This window comes from Protopterus annectens, chromosome 12.part0 (assembly GCF_019279795.1).
Source record: "Protopterus annectens isolate FY-2018-M chromosome 12.part0, PAN1.0, whole genome shotgun sequence".
NCBI lineage: Eukaryota > Metazoa > Chordata > Ceratodontiformes > Protopteridae > Protopterus > Protopterus annectens.
In genome coordinates, this window is record NC_056746.1 from 1,160,359,077 (window position 1) to 1,160,378,410 (window position 19,334).

General features: G+C 43.4%; 1 protein-coding gene across 3 annotated transcripts in view; it reads right to left on the bottom strand.

Moving 5' to 3' along the window:
• The window catches only part of CHD6 (chromodomain helicase DNA binding protein 6), a 2,211,516-nt gene that overhangs the window by 933,425 nt on the left and 1,258,757 nt on the right, over window positions 1-19,334 (bottom strand). For all 3 annotated transcript variants that reach the window (XM_044090190.1, XM_044090189.1, XM_044090188.1), the window contains one exon: window positions 17,045-17,148. In XM_044090190.1, coding sequence (XP_043946125.1) covers window positions 17,045-17,148 — 104 coding nt within the window. The remainder of the gene's footprint in view (window positions 1-17,044; window positions 17,149-19,334) is intronic.

Below are 19,334 nucleotides of genomic sequence, written 5' to 3' on the forward strand. Positions count from 1 at the left end.
CACCATTGCAAAACTAAAGGTAAAACAACAAAATATAAATCAAAGTAAAGCTTGTTAATAAGCAGTCTCTTCCTACCTACAAACAGTTAAAAATAGAGGTAACAAATGCAATATAAATAGTACAGTAACCAATCAGGATTAATACTCAAGAGCTAATACAATGACCAAGGGAAACTGTTGCTAGAGTGCTTTAAATACAACAGAAACTTAGCTAAAGTTGATTGCTGAAACTTTAACAAATTGTTAGACCTTTGCTATTGCTAAAACTTAATGCATAAAAAATAAGTTTGGTGATGACTTCTATCTGTACCATCTAAGCCCGCATTTTAAGCTCAAGTTTTCATTGAGTCCCGGCTTTGCTTCTGCACTGAGTAGAAGTTGCCTTTTGAGTTCTTTAACTTCTAATAAGGTATCCAAGTCTCCAACAAAAGGTACAATCTGTTCGAGTACAAATAATTTGAATGAACCATTGTTGCACTCTGTGCTGTGTTTGGCAAGAGTGTTCTTGTAATCCATGTGATTTATTGCCTGTGTATTCCTTGATCCAGTCTAATAATTTTCTATGCGACTTTCCAATGTAGAAATTGTGGCACTGTGTGCAGAAACACGCATAAACAACATTGGTGCTATGATAATTAAAGCTACCTGGAACTTTAATGGTAACATTACAATGAGTATACGTATAACAGTCAGCTTGGTAAATATATTTGCATGCTACGCATGAGTCGCAGGGAGACATACCTTGGTTACCTGGGCTAACTGGAAAAAACAGTTGTAATATATCATGGTGGTGTTTTTCAAATGAAAACCTAAGGGTTTTGGTCCTTTTGTAGGTAACTCTGGGATGGCTGTCTAGCTTTTGAGAGAGTTCTATATTGCTAAGAATAACATCCCAGTTACAGGAAAGAATGTTCTGTATATGAAGCATGTCCCTATTAATTGGGAGGGGGAAACGAAGGGTGAAATTGTTTCTGGTGGAGACCCTGGGCTTACTAGCAAAGCTGACACAAAGAATTGGCTTGAATTTGGTGGTCTGTGCTTGGCTCACCTCACAGATGGAGTTTTCAAGCAAGGTTATGGGGTAACTCCTGGCTGTAAATCGATGCTGTAAAAAGGCACATTCTTCTAGGAATACTGAATCATCGCTAATGATTCTGGACATGCAAATGAACTGACCACGAACAATATTGACTTTCATGAAGGGGGGTGTTGGGTTGTGTACTCTAGTTAATTATTCTTGTACGCTCTCTTCCTGTAAATAGTGGAGCTGAAGCTCTGCATTTTGGGGTTAAGCGAGACTAAAAGGTCAAGAAATTGGACCCGTGTGCCTATGCTTGAAATGGAGAAGGATAGAATCCAATACTGTTAGACATGGCATGGACGAAAATATCCAATTCTGAACGAGACCCTCGCCAGATGAAAAAAATATCATCAATAAACCGGTGGTATGATCTTGTTTGTTTGAAACCTAGGATAAGTACTACAGCCCTGTTTCCCATGTACTGAGCACTATATTAGCATAGGCTGGGGCCATTTTGGCACCCATGGCTACTCCTTGTAACTGTTGGAAAATTTTTCCATTAAAGTGAAAAAAAGTTATTGGTTAAGACAATACACAAGTTCACAAATGGTGTCTATTTTAGATTTTTGAGCTTTGTATTTTTAGTAAGGAATTTACTCATGAGGTCTAAACCTTCTTTATGAGGTATACTTGTGTACAGTGCTTCCACATCCAAGGTACCCAAAAGTCAGTCATTTGGGGAAAGATGGTAGTGGTGGAGTAATTCCAAGAACACCTAAGAATCCTTTATGGTTTGTACTACGGTGTTTAAGATTGAGTCAATGTATTCTGAAATGTATTTACTCTTGTTTTTTTAATAGAAACAATAAGCCTGAAGGCTAGGTCAGCCTGGTTCTTATGTATTTTAGGTATGCCAAAGAGCTTCCCAAGGCTCAGTTGATCAATTGTTAGGAATACGTGTTCCTCTGGACAGATTTTTATTATCATGCAAAAGACTACTTAAATTATCTATTACAGCCCATTTGTTGTATACCTCTCGTTTAAGGAAACATGTTTGTAAAAAGTATCGTCAAGTAACACTTTGTCAGTTTTATTACAGTACCTATTTTAGTCCATGAATACACTTCCTTGCCCTTTATCATGATGTGGATGGACTGCTCGCAGCTGAGTTCTTTGAAGGTTTTGGATTCTGCCGTTGTGAGGTTGACCCATTTCGTTCTGTTTAGATTAGAAAGAAGCTCACGTATGTCTCTGTCACAAATCTTAAGGTAAATGTGGAGTGTATTGTGAAGCACTGGATTGTAGATGCTCGTTTTCTGGGGTAAATGGCTGAGGTTGGTTCACTGTCAATGGAGTCATTATTGAGAAGTTGCTTAAGATTCAATTTCCTTAAGCAGAATCTAAGGTCTAGAAGGACGTCAGTTAAGTCTACTCATTGTGCTGGAATACAAGTGAGGTCCTTTTGGAGAATGCTAAGATGTTCTGTTTTAAAACTGTGTTGGGTGAGGTTAAAGATAGAGCCAAGGTTTGTTTTAGAGTGGGAAGTTGCATTTGTCAGTGCTGCTGATTGCTCACCCTGGATCCTCCTCTGCCCCTGCCTCGTACTCTTGAAGGGGGGTTCCTTACTCTGGTGTTCGTCCTATATGGTGATAAAAAATCCTCACTGTGGGTTTTTTCCCTTTGCCTCTGCTTTGTGTTTTCGAGGTGGGATCCATTCCTCTGGTGTTCCTCCTGACTGTCAATAAAAAGTCTTCTTTGTGGGTTGGTGCAATGCTGTTGGTGTCATCAGGCTGGATGATGGTGGAGGGTCCAACTAAAGGATATGGTGGGAAGGGGAGTGAATTCTTCTATTATAGGAATCATGTTTCTTCCTGTGCTGTTTGTTCAGTTCTTAACCTGGTGCTTGTGTGAGTTGCATGCGATCCTTTTAAAGGGTAGGTACTACGATTTCGGCATTGGATCAAATCCCTTGTAAGTTTTTGTCTTTTCCTGTGTATAAGAGTGGTTATGTGTCTGTTGATTTTTGCCATTATCCCGTCCCACACTGGTTGGTGTAATCAGAAAGACGGGTGTTCCAGAATGGTGGATTTCACGGAGGATATTTCTTTTCTGAGACTGAATATTTTATCTTGGTTAGCCTTCATTAAAACTCTCAAAACTTCCAGGCCTGCGTTGCTGTAGATCTTGACTAAGTCGTTATAGGTCTGTGAATCAGATGAGATGCCAAACTTGAAGCAGCAAAGTCCTTGTGGTACGAAGCTGCTGTGGAGGCATCATTCAAGGGAGAAGCTGTCATATTCAGTATTTTTTAAAAGTAATGAGGACTCTCTCCACTTTGAAGATCATTGATCTACAGCTGGTAGACTGTGTGTCTCCTGAATGAGGCTCTTGTGGTTCTCCTGGGAAGGTGTCGCTGGTTTAGTAAAGGAAGGGGTTACTGGTCTCTTCAGACAGTAACTCATCAAGGCACTGAGCTCTATTGGTTGTTCTGCTGTCCCTAAGCTGGGTTTCATCATCTTGGTAGTGGTCATAATTCCTAGCAGGAATCATTTGGCTATATGCCAGTAGCAGATTATGAGCTCTGGCTGCAATGTCAGCAAGTAATTGGAAGGTGCTTGCTAAGTCAGGTGGCACTGAGTGAGTTGTTAAATCAAATAATGTTCTGGCTATTGGAGCCTGGTTCAGTGCCATGGATCAAATTGGAGGTATAAACACTAAACTGAGAATCAGAAGAATTAAGACTAAATAAACTAAGAAAAACTTCTAAGAGCCTTTGAGAAAGGACACTGGACCTGCGATACTTAAGCGCTTCTGTTCTTTATTTAACAGAACTTCACCAGAAAATCATAAATTAAGAGAGGCACAGGTAATAAATAACAAACATTTAGATATTCTAGAACCACCAAAAGCATTTTAAAATGATTTGTTGACATTAACCAATGTAAATTAATCAGGAAGAGTGATGTGAATCATAAGGCATTGGATGTATGGGTGCATATTCAAATAGTGGCTGTGGTACAGTAACCAATCAGGATTAATACTCAAGAGCTAATACACTAACCAATGGAAACTGCTGCTAGAGAGCCTTAAATAAAACAGAAACTTAGCTAAAGATGATTGCTGAAAAATTAACAAATTGTTAGACCTTTGATACTGCTAAAACTTTTTGCATAAAAGTTTGGTGACGGTTTCTATCTGTACCATCTAAATAACGAATGAAAGCACTTAAATATCGCAGGTTCAGTGTCCTTTCACAAAGGGTCTTAGAAGTTTTCTTAGTTTATTTAGTCTTAATTCTTCTGCTTCTCGTTTTAGTGTTTACAAAATACATACTTAGATGGAAAACATTACGAGTGATTTGTCTATCACAAACATGCTTACTGACCTTTTCCTAGGTGGACAAACCCTATAAACATGTTGGATGCCCAACTTCAATACACAACAATACATAAAAGTACAGCTGCTACTTTTTAAATGGAAAAACGTTCCCCGATATGGTGCTTTTTCTGCTAGCTGTAGAAAAACAGGCTTAAATGCTAGACTGATAACATTTAGCATAATAGTGTGAACAGTAACTGAAATACCTTGTAATAAGTTCATCCAATGTGTTTTTGTTATTTTGTACATATTCAACATTGTAACAATATTTATCCTTTGTGCTTAAGATATTGTAAATATGTTTCTTTCGGAGCTTTTCTCCCCAAGCCTCCAAGGAAAATGGGCTCTGCTTGGCCCAGTGGACTATCCCAGTAAATAAATAAATAAATGAATGAATGAATGAATAAATAAACAGTACTGCAGCATGGAGCTAGGAGCAGAGCTGTTTTCCAAGATAAAAATGTTAAATCAGCTGTAGAAGCTGGCTCAAAAGGAGGCAGGGTGAGTTTTTCAAAAACATAGTTGAGGTCCCATGCAGGCATTGGTGATCTCCTCTGGAGGCCTTAAATTTTTGGCTCCTCTGAGGTACCGTTTTAATAAGGGATGAGAAAAGATTGGTGGCTCTGTATTGTAATGAGCCGAAATGGCAGAGGCATGAATTTTAATAGATGAAAAAGATAGGCCTTTGTCCAGCATCTCAGTTAAGTATTGCAAAATCTGAGGAATATTTGGCACAGCTGTATCAGTTCCTTGTGCCTGGTTCCAAGCACAGAATCTCTTCCATTTTCCAGCATAAGATTTTCTAGTACTAGGCCTTCTGGTTTCCAAAATGACATCCATCACAGCTTTACTGAGAGGTGTGTTTTATATAACTACGTTATCCGCGATGCTGCCAGGTTTAAAGTCCTGAGTTGGCTGTGCAGGATCTGATTGTTTTGCTGGGACAGTAGATGAGGTATTTGAGGTAAGGTCCAAGCCAGGCAATGAGACAAGTTCCTTAGGACTGGAAACCAGTACTGGCGGGGCCAGTCTGGGGCAATCAGTATCATCTTTGGCTTCTCCTGTCTGACCTTTAGGAGTACCTTGGGAAGGAGAGGCAGTGGGGGAAAGGCATATAGTGATAGGTTTTTCCAGCTGAAAGATAGGGCGTCCACTTTCCATGCTTGTCCATAAGTCCTTCTGCAGAATCTTTTTAGTTGGTAGTTGTGAGGGGAGGCAAATAGATCTATGTCCGGGCATCCCCATTTCCTTGTTATCATGCTGAAGACTTGTGGATCCAGCTGCCACTCGTGGGGATCCATGAGGTTTCTGCTTAGTTCGTCTGCCAGAATATTTTCCCTTCCTGGCAGGAATTGTGCCTGCAGATGCACTTGGTAAGTCACTGCTGTGTCCCACAAAGTCATAACTAGTCTGCAAAGGGGGTAAGAATGTGTGCCCCCCTGCTTGTTTATATACCGCATGACCATGATGTTGTCTGTCTTTATCAGTAGTTGTCCCGGATGAAGTAGGTCCTTGAAGGCTGTTAGGGCATTTTGAACAGTTAGCATCTCTTTTTGATTGATATGTAGATGCATTTGGTTTGAGGACCACGTGCCCTGAATGCATCTTCCTGCCATGTGGGCCCCCCAGGCATAATCTGATGCATCCGTTGTTAGTGTCTGCCTGGCTGGGGGTAATGTGAATGGCTATCCCTTGTTTTGGTGACAAGCCTTTGCCCACCATCGAAACTCCTGTTGCAGGCAGGGAATGAGAGTAATCATTGTTTCCAGGCTGTGGCAATATTGAGCCCAAACGCTTTTTAGGTACTATTGAAGTTTCCTCATATGCAGTCTTGCATATGGAATTAGTAGGATGCAGGATGCCATGAAGCCCAAAGCTTGCAGAATTTTTCTTTCAGATAACTGGGCCTTTGTTGCCAACATATTGAAATAGGTAGTCAGTTGCCTTTGTTTGTCTGGCATGAGATAAGCCATCTGAGCAGTTGTATTTAAGCTTGCACCCAGGAATATTATATCTCTTGAGAGGGTACTAGTTTTTATTTCTTTTCGATGACTGTGTACCCTAGGCATGTTAGAAGTTTTTTCACAAACGCCAGATGCTGTAGAAGAATGTCCTTGTTCTCTGCTTGAATTAGACAGTTGTCCAAGTAAGGATATATCTGTATTCCTCTTTGTCTGCAGAATGCAATTACTGCTGCCAGGCACTTTGTAAAGACCCTGGGCACAGTAGATAAGCCAAAGGGCAGTGCAGAGAATTGGTAATACATTGAGCCAGCCTTGAAACTGATTTGTCTGACATCAGTCTGAGGCAAGAAAAGTTTCCCCAACGGGGTACTTAGCTTTTAAGAAGACTTCGGTTTCCTAATTTCGTAATTTCAGGAGCTGGCTGACCGGCACTTGCGAACTGCTTCTGCTTCGGGCACCGCGTGGCAAGAAAGACTGAAGAAAATGGCGTCGGCTGGTTCCTTTATACCCCTGTCGCACTGACGTCAGGGAAGAAGCAACGACAACCGACGCCGGACCTATACTTTGGAATTCGGCCGACCGAGGACCCGCCTGACGGCAGGAGAACCCATCTGTTATGACTGCAGCTGTATGCACGATGAACATTTGGTAATACATTGAGCCAGCCTTGAAACTGAGGTATCGTCTGCATAACTGTCTGATTGGGACATGCAGATATGCCTCTTTTAGGTCTAAAGTCACAAGCCAAGCATTCTTGCCCAGCATGGGCAGAAGCTGCTGCAAAATCAACATCTTGAATTTTGGTATATCCAGGAATGGGTCCAGAATAGATAGGTCCAGTATTGGTCTCCAGGCCTTGTCCTTTCTGGGTACCAAGAACAGTCTTGAGTAAAATACTTGTCCATGCTCTTGCTCTGGTACTTGTTGAATGGCCCTCATGTCCATGAGGGATGAGACTTGTTTTTGTGCCTCTGCCCATTGATTTTTTTGGCAGATCTGGCCAGCCGTTTGCCTTTGGCAGGGTATGGAAATGGAACTTGTATCGTTTTCTTTGCGTTTATTGTGAACTCCGGTAGTCGGATGGCTATCAAACTACATTTCTGGATAATTAAACCGGTGCCCAAAATAGTTTAAAGCAAAATCATACCGACGCTTAATAGTGCGTTGGTTAAATCTAGCACAAAACCGACAACCAGAAACGTTGTGATCCGGGCCTAGGCAAGGAATACAGTAAGAATGAAAGTCCTTATGAGGTATTTGCTTTCCACAAGAAATACAATTATTTACTTTTTCTGACATCAGTCTGGAGCAAGAAAAAACTTTCTCCAACGGAGTACTTAGCTTTATTGAAGACTTCAGATCTGAAACTCGAACACGAAAATCTCAGGAGTCAGCCGACCGTCACTTGCGAACTGCTTCTGCTTTGGGCACCGCGCGGCAAGAAAGACTAAAGAAAATGGCATTGGCTGCTTCTTTTATACCCCTGACGACCTGACGTCAGCGAAGGGGCGACAGCAGCCGACGCAGGACCCAGGACTTTGGAATTCAGGCCGACTGAGGGCAACCTGCCAGCAGGATTACCCAAATGTAATGACTGCAACAGTGAAACACGAAGAACATCGTTATGATGAATACATAACTTCTTTATCTGAAGTAGTTAACTTCATATGGTCATCAACCTGTTGGACAGAGTCCCCAGCTACCCGAATTTTGGGAGGCCCTTAAGGAAGGATATTCAGGAGCACTGCAGAGCCAAAGGAAGCCCTTCCTCTAGACACCAAATCTAGTTTATAATGAGTAATGAAGGTGTGAGAGGAAGCCCAGGTAGCAGCCGAACAGATATCGTCTGGGGAAACTCTAGACCAGAATGCAGCTGAAGTAGCCACAGAACGTGTAGAGTGAGCCATGCACACCCTTCTGGGGCTGGTAATCCAAGTTCTCTATAAGCTTGCAAAATACAAAGCGAAATCCATTTAGTGATAGTCACTTTTGAAACCGGTTTTCCCAAAAATGGTTTAGCAAAGGAAACAAAAAGCTGATCAGATTTACGGAAAGGTTTGGACCTATGCAAATAAAATCATAACTGCCTGTGCACATCAAGTAAATGAAGTTTATATTCCCCTTTATTTTGAGCCACCAGGAAGATCGTTTTCCATGATAAGAATTTTAAGTCAACTGATGCTGCAGGTTCGAATGGGGGCGCGACCAAAGCCTGAAGGACCAAAGTCAGATCGCAAGGAGGCGAAGGATTCTTAATAGGAGGCCTCAGAAGAAAAGTACCTTTCAAAAAGGTCTTGCAAATTCTGGCAGCAGCTAGGGAGCTCGAATTTTCCCCAACATGAAAATTTGAAACAGCCGCCAGCTGTACTTTCACTGTGGAAGAGCTAGCCCCTTGTTGGAAAATAAGAGACAAAAAGTCTAACACCACTGGAATGGAGTGGTAAAAGGATCCAAATTTCTCTCTGAAGCCCAAGTGGAAAAACGTTTCCACCTACTACTGTATACTTTCCTGGTAGAAAACTTATATGCCGCTATCAGGATGGATTTAACTGGGGAAGAGAAACCGGGAGCCCTAGTAACTAATGGAACTGGAGTAAACAAGCTGTGAGCTTGAGGCTGTCCAGATCCGGGGGAGCAATTCCTGAGGGATGATGAATAAGATCCAGAATGGGATCCAAGATCCAGGGTGGAACTAGGAGATGAGACTGCAGGCAAGGGAACCAAACTTGACGAGGGCAGAATGGTGCTATGAAGATAACACTGCTCCCCAACTGACGAGCTTTCTGTAAAAACTTTGTCATGAGAGGAAGCGGGGGATACGCATAAAGAAGACCAGGTGGCCAAGCATGGACAAGAGCGTCTCTGGGGGCTACCCCCATCAGAGGAATTAGAGTGAAAAACTCGCTGCACTTCGCATTGGACGGTGATAAGAAGAGATCGCAGCAAGGCTGACCCCACTTGAGGAAGATCTGGTCCACTACATAAGGGTTCAGAGACCACTCGTAAGGCGAAAGGATAGTCCTGCTCAATTTGTCTGCCAAGATGTTGGACTGACCCGGAACGTGCGCTGCTATCAGAAAATGGTTGCCGGAGATCGTCCATTCCCATACTCTCATGGCCTCGCAACAAAGTGGATAAGACCTGGTCCCCCCCTGTTTGTTGATGTACCAGACCACTGACATGTCTGACTGGATAGCAATAGTTCCCAGAGGAAGAGAGGCATGAAGGGCCTGCAATGCTAAAAGAACCGCTCTCATCTCTAGAACATTTATATGCAGAACGGTCTTGCTCTGAGTCCACGTGCCTTGGACAGTCCTGCCCGAGCAGTACCACCCCCCCGTCCTAAGTGGGAGGCACCCGTGGTCACCGTGGCTTGGGGTGGAGGTGCAACAAAGGGCATCCTTCTCGCAATTCCTGTGACTGAAGCCACCACGTGAGAGACTTCTTGCACACTCTGCTCATAGGAATCGGAAAGTCTAGAGACTGATGTAGTAGAGACCACTGAACCTGTAACGTCCACTGTAAAACTCTCATATGCAGATGAGCATAAGGAATGAGGTTTACAGCTGTTGCCATGGACTGTAGGGCTCTCAGGACTAACTCCGCTGGTGGTGCAGGGGACTGAAGGAGTGCCAAAAGATACAGAGCCAGGCTGTGAAGTCTATCTGGAGTCAAAAATATCCTGGTCTGAAGACAGTCTATTCTCGCTCCTATGAAACCTAGAATTTGAACAGGTTGGAGGGAAGACTTTTGAAATTTTTCGTGATTCCCAGCCGGGTAGATAACTGTAGGAAGAAATCCCTGGCTAGTACAAGTTGATGCCTGGTGGAGGCAGTGAGAAGCCAGTTGTCTAGTTACGGAAAGACCTGAATGCCCTGAAGCCTCAGCTGGGCCGCTACAACTGCCATGACCTTGGTAAACACCCTGGGGGCTGTGGTGAGACTGGCTCCTAGCCGAAAGCAGAGGAACCTCCTGGGTCGCCTGTCCATCTAAATATGGTAGTATGCATCCTTGAGGTCTATCGAGCACATCCAGTCTTCCTCCTGCAAAAAGGGCAGGATGGACTGTAGAGTGACCATCCGGAACTTTTCCTTGGCAACGGACAGGTTCATCGCAGACAGGTCGAGAATTGGCCTTAAGTCCCCCGTCTTTTTTTGACACCAGAAAGAACCTGGAATAGATGCCTGATCCAGACTGGTCTGGGGGCACTGGCTGGATTGCTTTTTTTTTAGCAGCTTTCTTATCTCCAAAACTGCCGCCTCCCTTTGAGGGGGTGGGACATCCGGGAGGCGTCTTGTACAAGGTGGGTTGTTTATGAAGGGAACTGAATAACCTCAGGATATTATTTGAAGCACCCAGCGATCTGACATGACAGACTCCCATTGGGCTAGGTGCCTCGAGAAACACCCCCTGACTGCCTCCAGAGAGGAGCAGTCAGGCAACCCCTCAGGGCTGTGGTGCGGGTCGATTGGAAAAAGGTTCCCATGACCCGAAATTTTCAGTCCTCCTCTGCCTCTGGGCCGGCGTCCACCTTGTCCCCCTCTGCCTCTGGGGGAGGAGGAGTCCTGAGTGTTCTGGAAATGTTGAAATTTCAAGAACCACAGCTTCTTTTGCCCCCGCTGGTTCCTGGACAAGAACCTTTGAGGGTTAGAGGCGGATCCCGATGGCTGACAGCGTTTTCCCATCCTTCTCACTCTGGACAAGCGTATCTCGGATGGTCTTCCCGAACAGGGTTGAACTGTCAAAAGGGGCGTTAGCGAATGACATCCTGAAAGGTTCTGAAAAATCGCAGAGCTGGAGCCAGGCATGAGGCCTCATGGCAATACCGGACCCGGCTACCCTAGCAGCTCCCTCGGTGGCATGAGAGAGTAAACGCATGGACGCATTTGATACAGATTTGAGAGTGGCCATACGCGCCGAGAAAGTCTGTTTATCCTCAGCCGAAATGGACTCCAGGAGGACTCAGCATACTCCTTGACAAGGTCACGCTGCAGTCTGGTTATATGGGCCATGTAATTCAGCACCCTTATAGCAAAGGTAGCTGAAGCAAAAGTCTGCTTTCCAAAACGATCTATCGCCCTGGACTCCATGTCCGGGGGGTGGACCAAGGAACTTTCCTGGGCGTGTTCCTTTATGGTGGCCACCGCCACCACCATGGCATCAACTGGGGAACCCTTACTCCAAGTGGCTTTGTCTGCAGGAGGCCTCAATACCTTATGGGGCCGTTTGGGTATTGGCTCCACAGTGTCCGGTTCCTTCCAGGCTCTGGTAGTGATAAGGTCCACCAGAGGGTCGGCCGGGAGGGGACACCAAAGAGGTAGATGGGCCTGTATCGAATGCCTCCAGAAATACTGACTCGTCCGAGGTAGGTTTTTGGATGGACCAACCCCCCCCCCCCGGCGAAGAATTTCCATAATGTCTCCGAAGGAGACGTCTTCGGGGGGGTGATCTGGCGGAACCTTCCCCTTTCTCCAAGTCAGTATCTTCCATGAGGGACTCAGGGGTGTCCATGTGCCTCCTCTTGCACAGGCATTTGCGAGGGACCTCCTTGGGGGGAATCTCCAAGGAGGGCTCGCAAACCATCTCATATTCCTCAAGGGGAACTGTCTGGGACATACCGGATACAGGCTGTCCCTGGGAGGACTGGATGATGGAAGACAAACTCAGTTGCGAGGGAGCAAGGCGGACTCCGAGGAAAGAGTGAGGGGTCTCGATCCTCCAGAGAGATCCCTTTCCACAACGTCAAAAGCCGAAGGGGAACCGGTTTCCCTAAAGCTGGTGGTGTGGGTAGCCATACTCCATGGATCCGACAAAGGGATTGGAGCCGAGGCTGGCATAGCCGGGTCCAAGGAGACAGTATGCCCCGACCACAACGAGGCCGAAGACACACATCCTATCAGATCTGACGTCCAGATCTCGGCATCAGAGAGCTTGGATCGGACAGGCTTGAAGTCATATCCAGCGTCGAGGTAGGAGGTATCATCGTTGCAGACTCCCTGACTCCAGGGCTCCTCGGATCCATAGACTCTGAAACCAGAGGGTGGATCGGAGAAGGAGCTATCGGGGCAAATGTCGGGGCCGAACTCTCTGCTCTGGCTGGGGGGGGGGGGGGTAGCCAGCAACACTCCCTCCCATCTGCTATTGAGTTTGCAGAAACCTCCTCATCATCCAGTCCATATTGGCTTCAGAGAGGCTCCTACTAGACCTCGTGGATGCCACCGACACCGGCCGGGTGGGTCGATGCGAGGACAACCTCGAAGCAGGCCGAGACTCCTCCTCCGGCTCCGGGGAGAAACATGGAGAACAGAGCCAAGGGGAAGACGGCCTTGTAGTTTTTTGTGGAGACAGTAACACCTTGGCAGGAGGGGCTGACGGATCCGAGTCGGCCTGCCTCTTGCGACCCTTCTCTTGGTCTCGGTCTCTCTCTTTTTCTCTCTCTCTTACTTTTTCCTTATGTCTGTCTTTCTTGGCCTCTCTTTCTCTCTCCATGTGAAGAGGTGGGAGGGGGAGGGCTGGAAGGCTGAACAGCACAGCCGTAGCTGAAGAAGTAGATGGAGGAGCAGAAGAAGTAGCCGATTCCGCGGGTAAGAGACCAGCAAGAATCAACTTGGACCTGTGATCCCGCAGGGCCCAGGGGTTAAAGGCTGCACAAATTTTGCAGCCAGTCGATAAATGGGGGACCTCCAAACAGACTACGCACAGAGTGTGGCTATCAGCCAGGGATAACTTATGGCCACACTCTGTGCACTTAGAGAAAGTTGGTTTCCGACTTTCAGACATACCTGCTTAGACAGCTAAGACAGGGGCAGATACACACGCACATGCTCACTAAGGGCGGGAAGGGGGGCCTACACAACTGGAGTTAAGCAACTCTCTAAACTACAAAAAAGTCAAAAACTATGCACCCAAAAACACCCAATAGAGAATAAGGGGAAGAATATGTAGTTATTCACTCAAAAAGGGCACACACACACCCACCGAAAAAACAAGTTTAGACCTAACTAACTTCTTGGAGCTCAGAAATCACTTGCTGGCAAAGCCGCGGCAAACGAGATCTGGGGATTGGAAGGAGGTTGCAGGGTAGTATGGGTATGGGGGCGGAGCTTGGATCTTTAGCTTGGTAAGCTGCCGGCTTGGATCCGTATCAGATCCGGAACCCACAGGTTGATTATCAAATGAAGTTAACTACTTCAGATCATTTCTAAAATGCATTTTTCTTCTCAGATCAATACAGGACCCTTCACCTCCTTGGGATCTGACCGTTGTGCTTCAAGTTTTAACTGTTAAACCTTTTGAACATTCAACTAAAAATGATCTAAAATTCCTTTCTTAGAAAATGGTCTTCTTAGTTGCCATTACTTTTGCAAAGAGGATATCTGAATTCCAGGCTCTTTCCTCAAAGACCCTTTACATTATTTTCCATAAAGACAGGGTTACCTTATGGACAAACCCTTCTTTTTACTTAAAGTAGCTTCTGAAAATAACATTAATCAATCCATTCACTTACTACTCTTCATTCCAAATTTTTCAAATAAAGGAGAGTACATGCATCATCTCCTTGATGTACACAGACAACTACATTTTTATCTTCACAGGACAAAACAAATAAGAAAATCAGATAAAATATTTGTTTCCTTTTCACCAAAAACACTGGGGTGCCCAGTTACTGAAGACACTTTAGCCAAATGGATTACAGGCTGTATTTCTTCGATCTATTCTCAACAAGGTATTGCCTTACCCAAGCCACCCAAGGCTCATTCAATCAGATCCATGGCTGCTTCATCTGCTTTTTGGTCAACAACATCTATTGATGATATCTACGCAGCAGCAATATGGTCCAGTGTTCATATCTTTGTTACTCATTACAAACTGGATATTATATTTAGAAACAGAACCACCTTTGCTTCTGCAGTACTCCGGATTATCCTTCCATCAGGGCCACCCAATAGCAACACAGCTGGGTACTCTGTCCCAATGTGTTGAAGAAGAATGAAAAGGACAACATCAGATTTAAAAGTTATGTACTCACCATAACTAGCAGGCATCTATGTTGTCCATTTTCATTCTTTCTCAACTTCCCTCCCATCCATCTTCCATTCTTCGATCTTCTGGTGAAACCTGATGGACTGTGTTTTGGAACTTGCAGTTCCAATTTTGAGCCGTTCCTTCTTCTGTCAGCCATTCATGTCTTTGTCTAGCTATATAAGCCTTATGGCAACAAACTCGATCTGAGGTAATGGGGACGGACTAAGGCATTATGGGTAGAGGGAGGAGCTCAAGAGCTGGATCTGAAGTCTGGCACTGAGTTAGATCCAAGACCGGGGATCACTCGAGTGGCTCTCCTTGATAGAGACACTGGGAACTAACGTCGGGTGGCACGATGCCAGGGCACTTCTATGGGCTAAGTTTGTAAAGGCTCCAGGGCCATTTGCCTAGTACTCACCTAAGAACCAAGGATTGGATCCAAACTCATGTGTTGAGGAAGAATGAAAATGGACACCACAAATGCGTAGTTATGGTGAGTACATAACTTTTAATTTTCTCTGCATGTTCTGTTTTTTTTTTTTTTCTTTGAAATACCTCTTCTTGAGAAGCCTCATGCTCAGCCAACCTTTTCTTCATTTCATCCTCTGATTTTTGCAGTTTCATCAGTTCATCTGAATAGCTAGTTAAGGATGACTATTTGTTCCATCCTTTTGTTGCTTCTGTTGTTATATTCTTTCAGTATTTCACTTATTTTAAACACCTCTGGGTGTTTTTGATATATTTTCCTCTAAATTGCTGGAAACCATCTCCTGTACAAAACCTGAAATTTGAAATGATTTTTGCTGAACAACTGAGGGATTCTTCCCAGCCAGAATTTTCTCTCACCCTTTTTCTGACTGATTTTCTTTATATTCTCCAAATTTTGTATTTGCTGGCATCCAGGCAGTGTAATTGATAGCCAGTACCTGAATTTTATCCAAAGTGACAGTTTCACTTACCCCCCTTTTAACACTGAGAAAGCTCAAATCAACCTGCTGATCAGTATGCAGCCATCTGGGAAATCCTGAGTAATTTAAAGTTTTGTTTTTATTTTATCCCAGAAACCAAATGACTGTTACAAATTGCGTAATACAACACAAAGCTGTAAGCAGCATAATTAACACTGGAAGTACTACATAAATGGAGGAATGACTCATCAGAAGACTGCTGGCTTGGATGCAGCAAAACCAGGTTATGATATCACTTTAGGTTATTCATCTATGACGAAAAGAAACACTTTATTGTTACAGAAACTCCTAAAGCTACCAGTAAACAACTGAACACTGAGGGTATCCCACTGTTTCCCTTAAGTCTTAGAGAATGAAAAGCTGCATTACATGACAGTAGCTATTTCTACAAAAGAGCTGATTCTTCAGGACTGGAGGCACCCAATTTCAGTGACATTTACATTTTTGTAAATGTGACAAAACTTTCTGACTTTATTAAAATCTACTTTTTGCTGCAGAAAAAATCTGCTCGCCCATAGGAAAGAGGACAGGGGGAGACTCAAGGAAGTTAAATACCAATATCAGTTTAAAAAAACACTGGCCCACTTGCCCATATATACAAGCAATATGAGAAGCGAAAGACCAATGGGATCAAAAGTGAGAAAAGAAAAAGGTACAAATTACAAAATATGTAGCAATTTCTCACCTATAAAGAACCAGTCACCAGTGATCTCCATATCTACTTAAAACTGCATCATCCACATCACTCAGTAAATTGGAAGAATAAGCCTGCAGATAATGATTTACCAGACAGCACATTTTCTGATGATATAAATCTTTCAAAAAGGTATACAAAGCATCTCAGATATAAAACATTAAAGAGGTGAATGCTTTAGGCAAATACTATCAATGTTTTGAGAGTACAGTGTGACTTAAAGCATCTGTTTACAAAATAATATCCTTCAGATCCTCAATGTGAAATGTTGCCTCTGTATATTCATCTCTCACCAATTTTCAGTTTTTGTCCTGGTTCGTTAAAAGCCCATTTCAGCTTTCAACCCTTTTAATTCCTCTTCCAGACAAGTGTCACACATTACCACTACCTGATGTCACATCATCTTCACAAATCCGTCAAAGCAAAGTAGGTAATTGTAAAAGGTGGCACCATACCTTGAATAATGGCTGACCTATTAATGGCTTGTGAGACTTACCACTGAAATCTCAACAGAGATAGAGGGAGGAGCTCAAGAGCTGGATTTGAAGTCTGGAGTATGGCGCTGAGCTAGATCCAAGACCGGGGATCACTCCAGGGGCTCTACTTGATAGAGGCACCGGGAACTAACATTGGGTGGCATGTACAAGCATGAATACAGGTCTGAGAGAAGGCATACAATCATATGTGTTAAGAAGCAAGTTAAAGGAAAAGCAAGACTCTACCATCCCAACAACTTTAGTGTACATGGTCCTGCTTGGTTACACCACGGAGGGGAAGATCACAAAGGAAAAACTATTTCCCATGTATGAGCATGAAACACTCTTCTAACATTGCAAAGATGACTGCAAAACTTGGATACTTGTTTTAACGATTATCAGCCAAAAAAAAAAAAGAAAAGGAAAAAAAAACAAAAGCAATATAACTGGATGGAAAGAGTAACATGGTCACAGAAGTTTATGTCAACATTATTGAACTAAGATTTTACAATAATTACCATGTTTAAATACTCCTATCAGCAGGGACTTGTCAGCATTTGCATCCCACCACTCAGCAGGAATCTCCAAGTAATCAATATCAGGAAGTAAGAAATCCAGGTCACTGAAACAGAAGATAGGCCGTAAACACTTTAACAGAAGTATCACAAATGAAACTGAATTACAAATAACACTTATCCTTTTTTTTGGCTCAAAGTCTGCTATGCATTTATAAAACAATTAACTGAACAATAAAATTACATTACTAAAAATGGCAAACTGAAACAGTGCTGTAGACTAATGAATTACACCAGTCTAAACTAACAAACCGAATGACTGCAGGTTTCTTTTTTCCCCAATTTGACCAGTTAAAGCTTACAGAAGGCTTACTAGCACTTTCTTGAGCTCCACCTCTATGAGGACTTCACTAGAAATATTCGACTCTCCCACTCTGAACTTGCCAGTTTGTTGCTGGTCATCACTGCTAGTTCGTTCTTAGGTTTACAGCAGTGACTATTTTAGGATATTCCTCCCTTCATGTTTATGAGACCATAGAGACAATATATAGACTACATATAAGTGCGTGTGTGTGTGTGTGTGTGTGTGTGTGTGTGTGTGTGTGTGTGCGCGCTCGCGCCAGTGAGTGTTAAGTTTAGGGGAGTTGTAGGGCTTGCCTCAGAAAAAGATACTTAACTGGTGGGCTGAAGCCTGATCAGTTTAATTTTTTGTGCGGAGTTCTCATCCAGGTAAATGTTGGTGATTCACAAGAGAAATCCTGGAGGAGGTACACTTGTCTTATACTTCTCTAGTGGTTGACCATTCAATACTTCTGTTTTACTTTGGTGTCGATACAAGTTTTTGATTGTCTGGCTACGGCAGAAATAAGATAGAAGACAATACAACTTCTTTCTGAGAGAAGGTGATGATACTTTGTCCAGTAAGCTAGTAAGTAGCAGTATGACGAAAAAGAGGTGTCTGATATGATACAATATGGCCGCATGTTCCAATTCTAACACATGAAAAAAAGAAACAGGGAAATCTACCCTTTCATGCAAGAATTCAAAACAAAACAAATCAAAATCAGGCTTACACCTATTCGGATACTGGCTACTTTAGCAAAAACACCACAGTTGGCAACATCTCAACCCCATCAACAATCTTTGTGGAAGCTTTCTGGCTTTGGGACTGGGTAACTGTTAAGATTTACTCTACTGATATCTGCAGTTCAGAACACAGCTGAATTTTCCCTCATTCCTGTACTTCAGGGCAGGCAGCCTTCTACACCTTTTGCTGGTGCATTCTGTTATATCATGGTCTGAGCTATGGCAGTGGGATCCACCACAAAAAGATGCAACACAACTCCTTGCATACATACTGTGCCAGACAATCCTGTGTTAAGAAGCAAGTTAAAGGAAAAGCAAGACCCTACCACCCCAACAACTTTAGTGTACATGGTCCTGCTTGGTTACACCTATGAAAGATACACCCACCTAAACTGCAGTTAAAACACTGAATACCATTTTTTTGCAAGTCAGTTTGCCCCCCTCGTTACACGTCTCCAACAACACTCTTACAAGGATGTGGAACATCAGGGGAAAGAGGAAAAAGTACAATTGTGCTAGGAAATTACTATAATTGTACACTTTTGAATATATTTACTGCTCTACTTATCATTTCTGGCATCCCTGCCAAGAGGAGACAAACAGCCAGACTGACTTCGAAAGATTAATCTCCTCCTTCCTAGCCTCAACCAACTCACATCTGTGGTACGACAGGGTTATCAGGGTAACGATTTAAAATGTTAGGATAAACTAAATTGAGGTCCTGTAATGAGGAGACTGAAAGGTCGAAAAATCGGAATTGCACATACTAAGAGCATTTCTCGGAATATTCTCTTTTCTTTGAGGTAAGGTGATCTCAGAGTTAGTATAGACATTTGTTTAGTTCTGCTCCAAATAAAATCAGTTCCCTATGCAAATCAAAACAATGTAACATTCTTTCCCCATTCTCTTGGGTTTTGGGAAGAACACAGGGAGGTGAACAGCCTAACTCAAAAACAGTTCAGTCACTACCTTTGACATGAAAGTTGGGTTAGTATGAAGCGTAACCCTGAATTTGTGAAAAAAAACAGTTCTTTGCACATCAAGAGTTGTAAATTAGAGATTTTTCTAGCATGAGTTAGCCACCAAAATACTGTCTTCTAGATGGTTCAAAGGATGCCAACATGCATTTTTCTGATATATAATTTGGTCTTGTGTTAGAGCAACGTCCCTTTTGGGTGGTCTCAAGTGAAGTATCTCCCTTTATGAA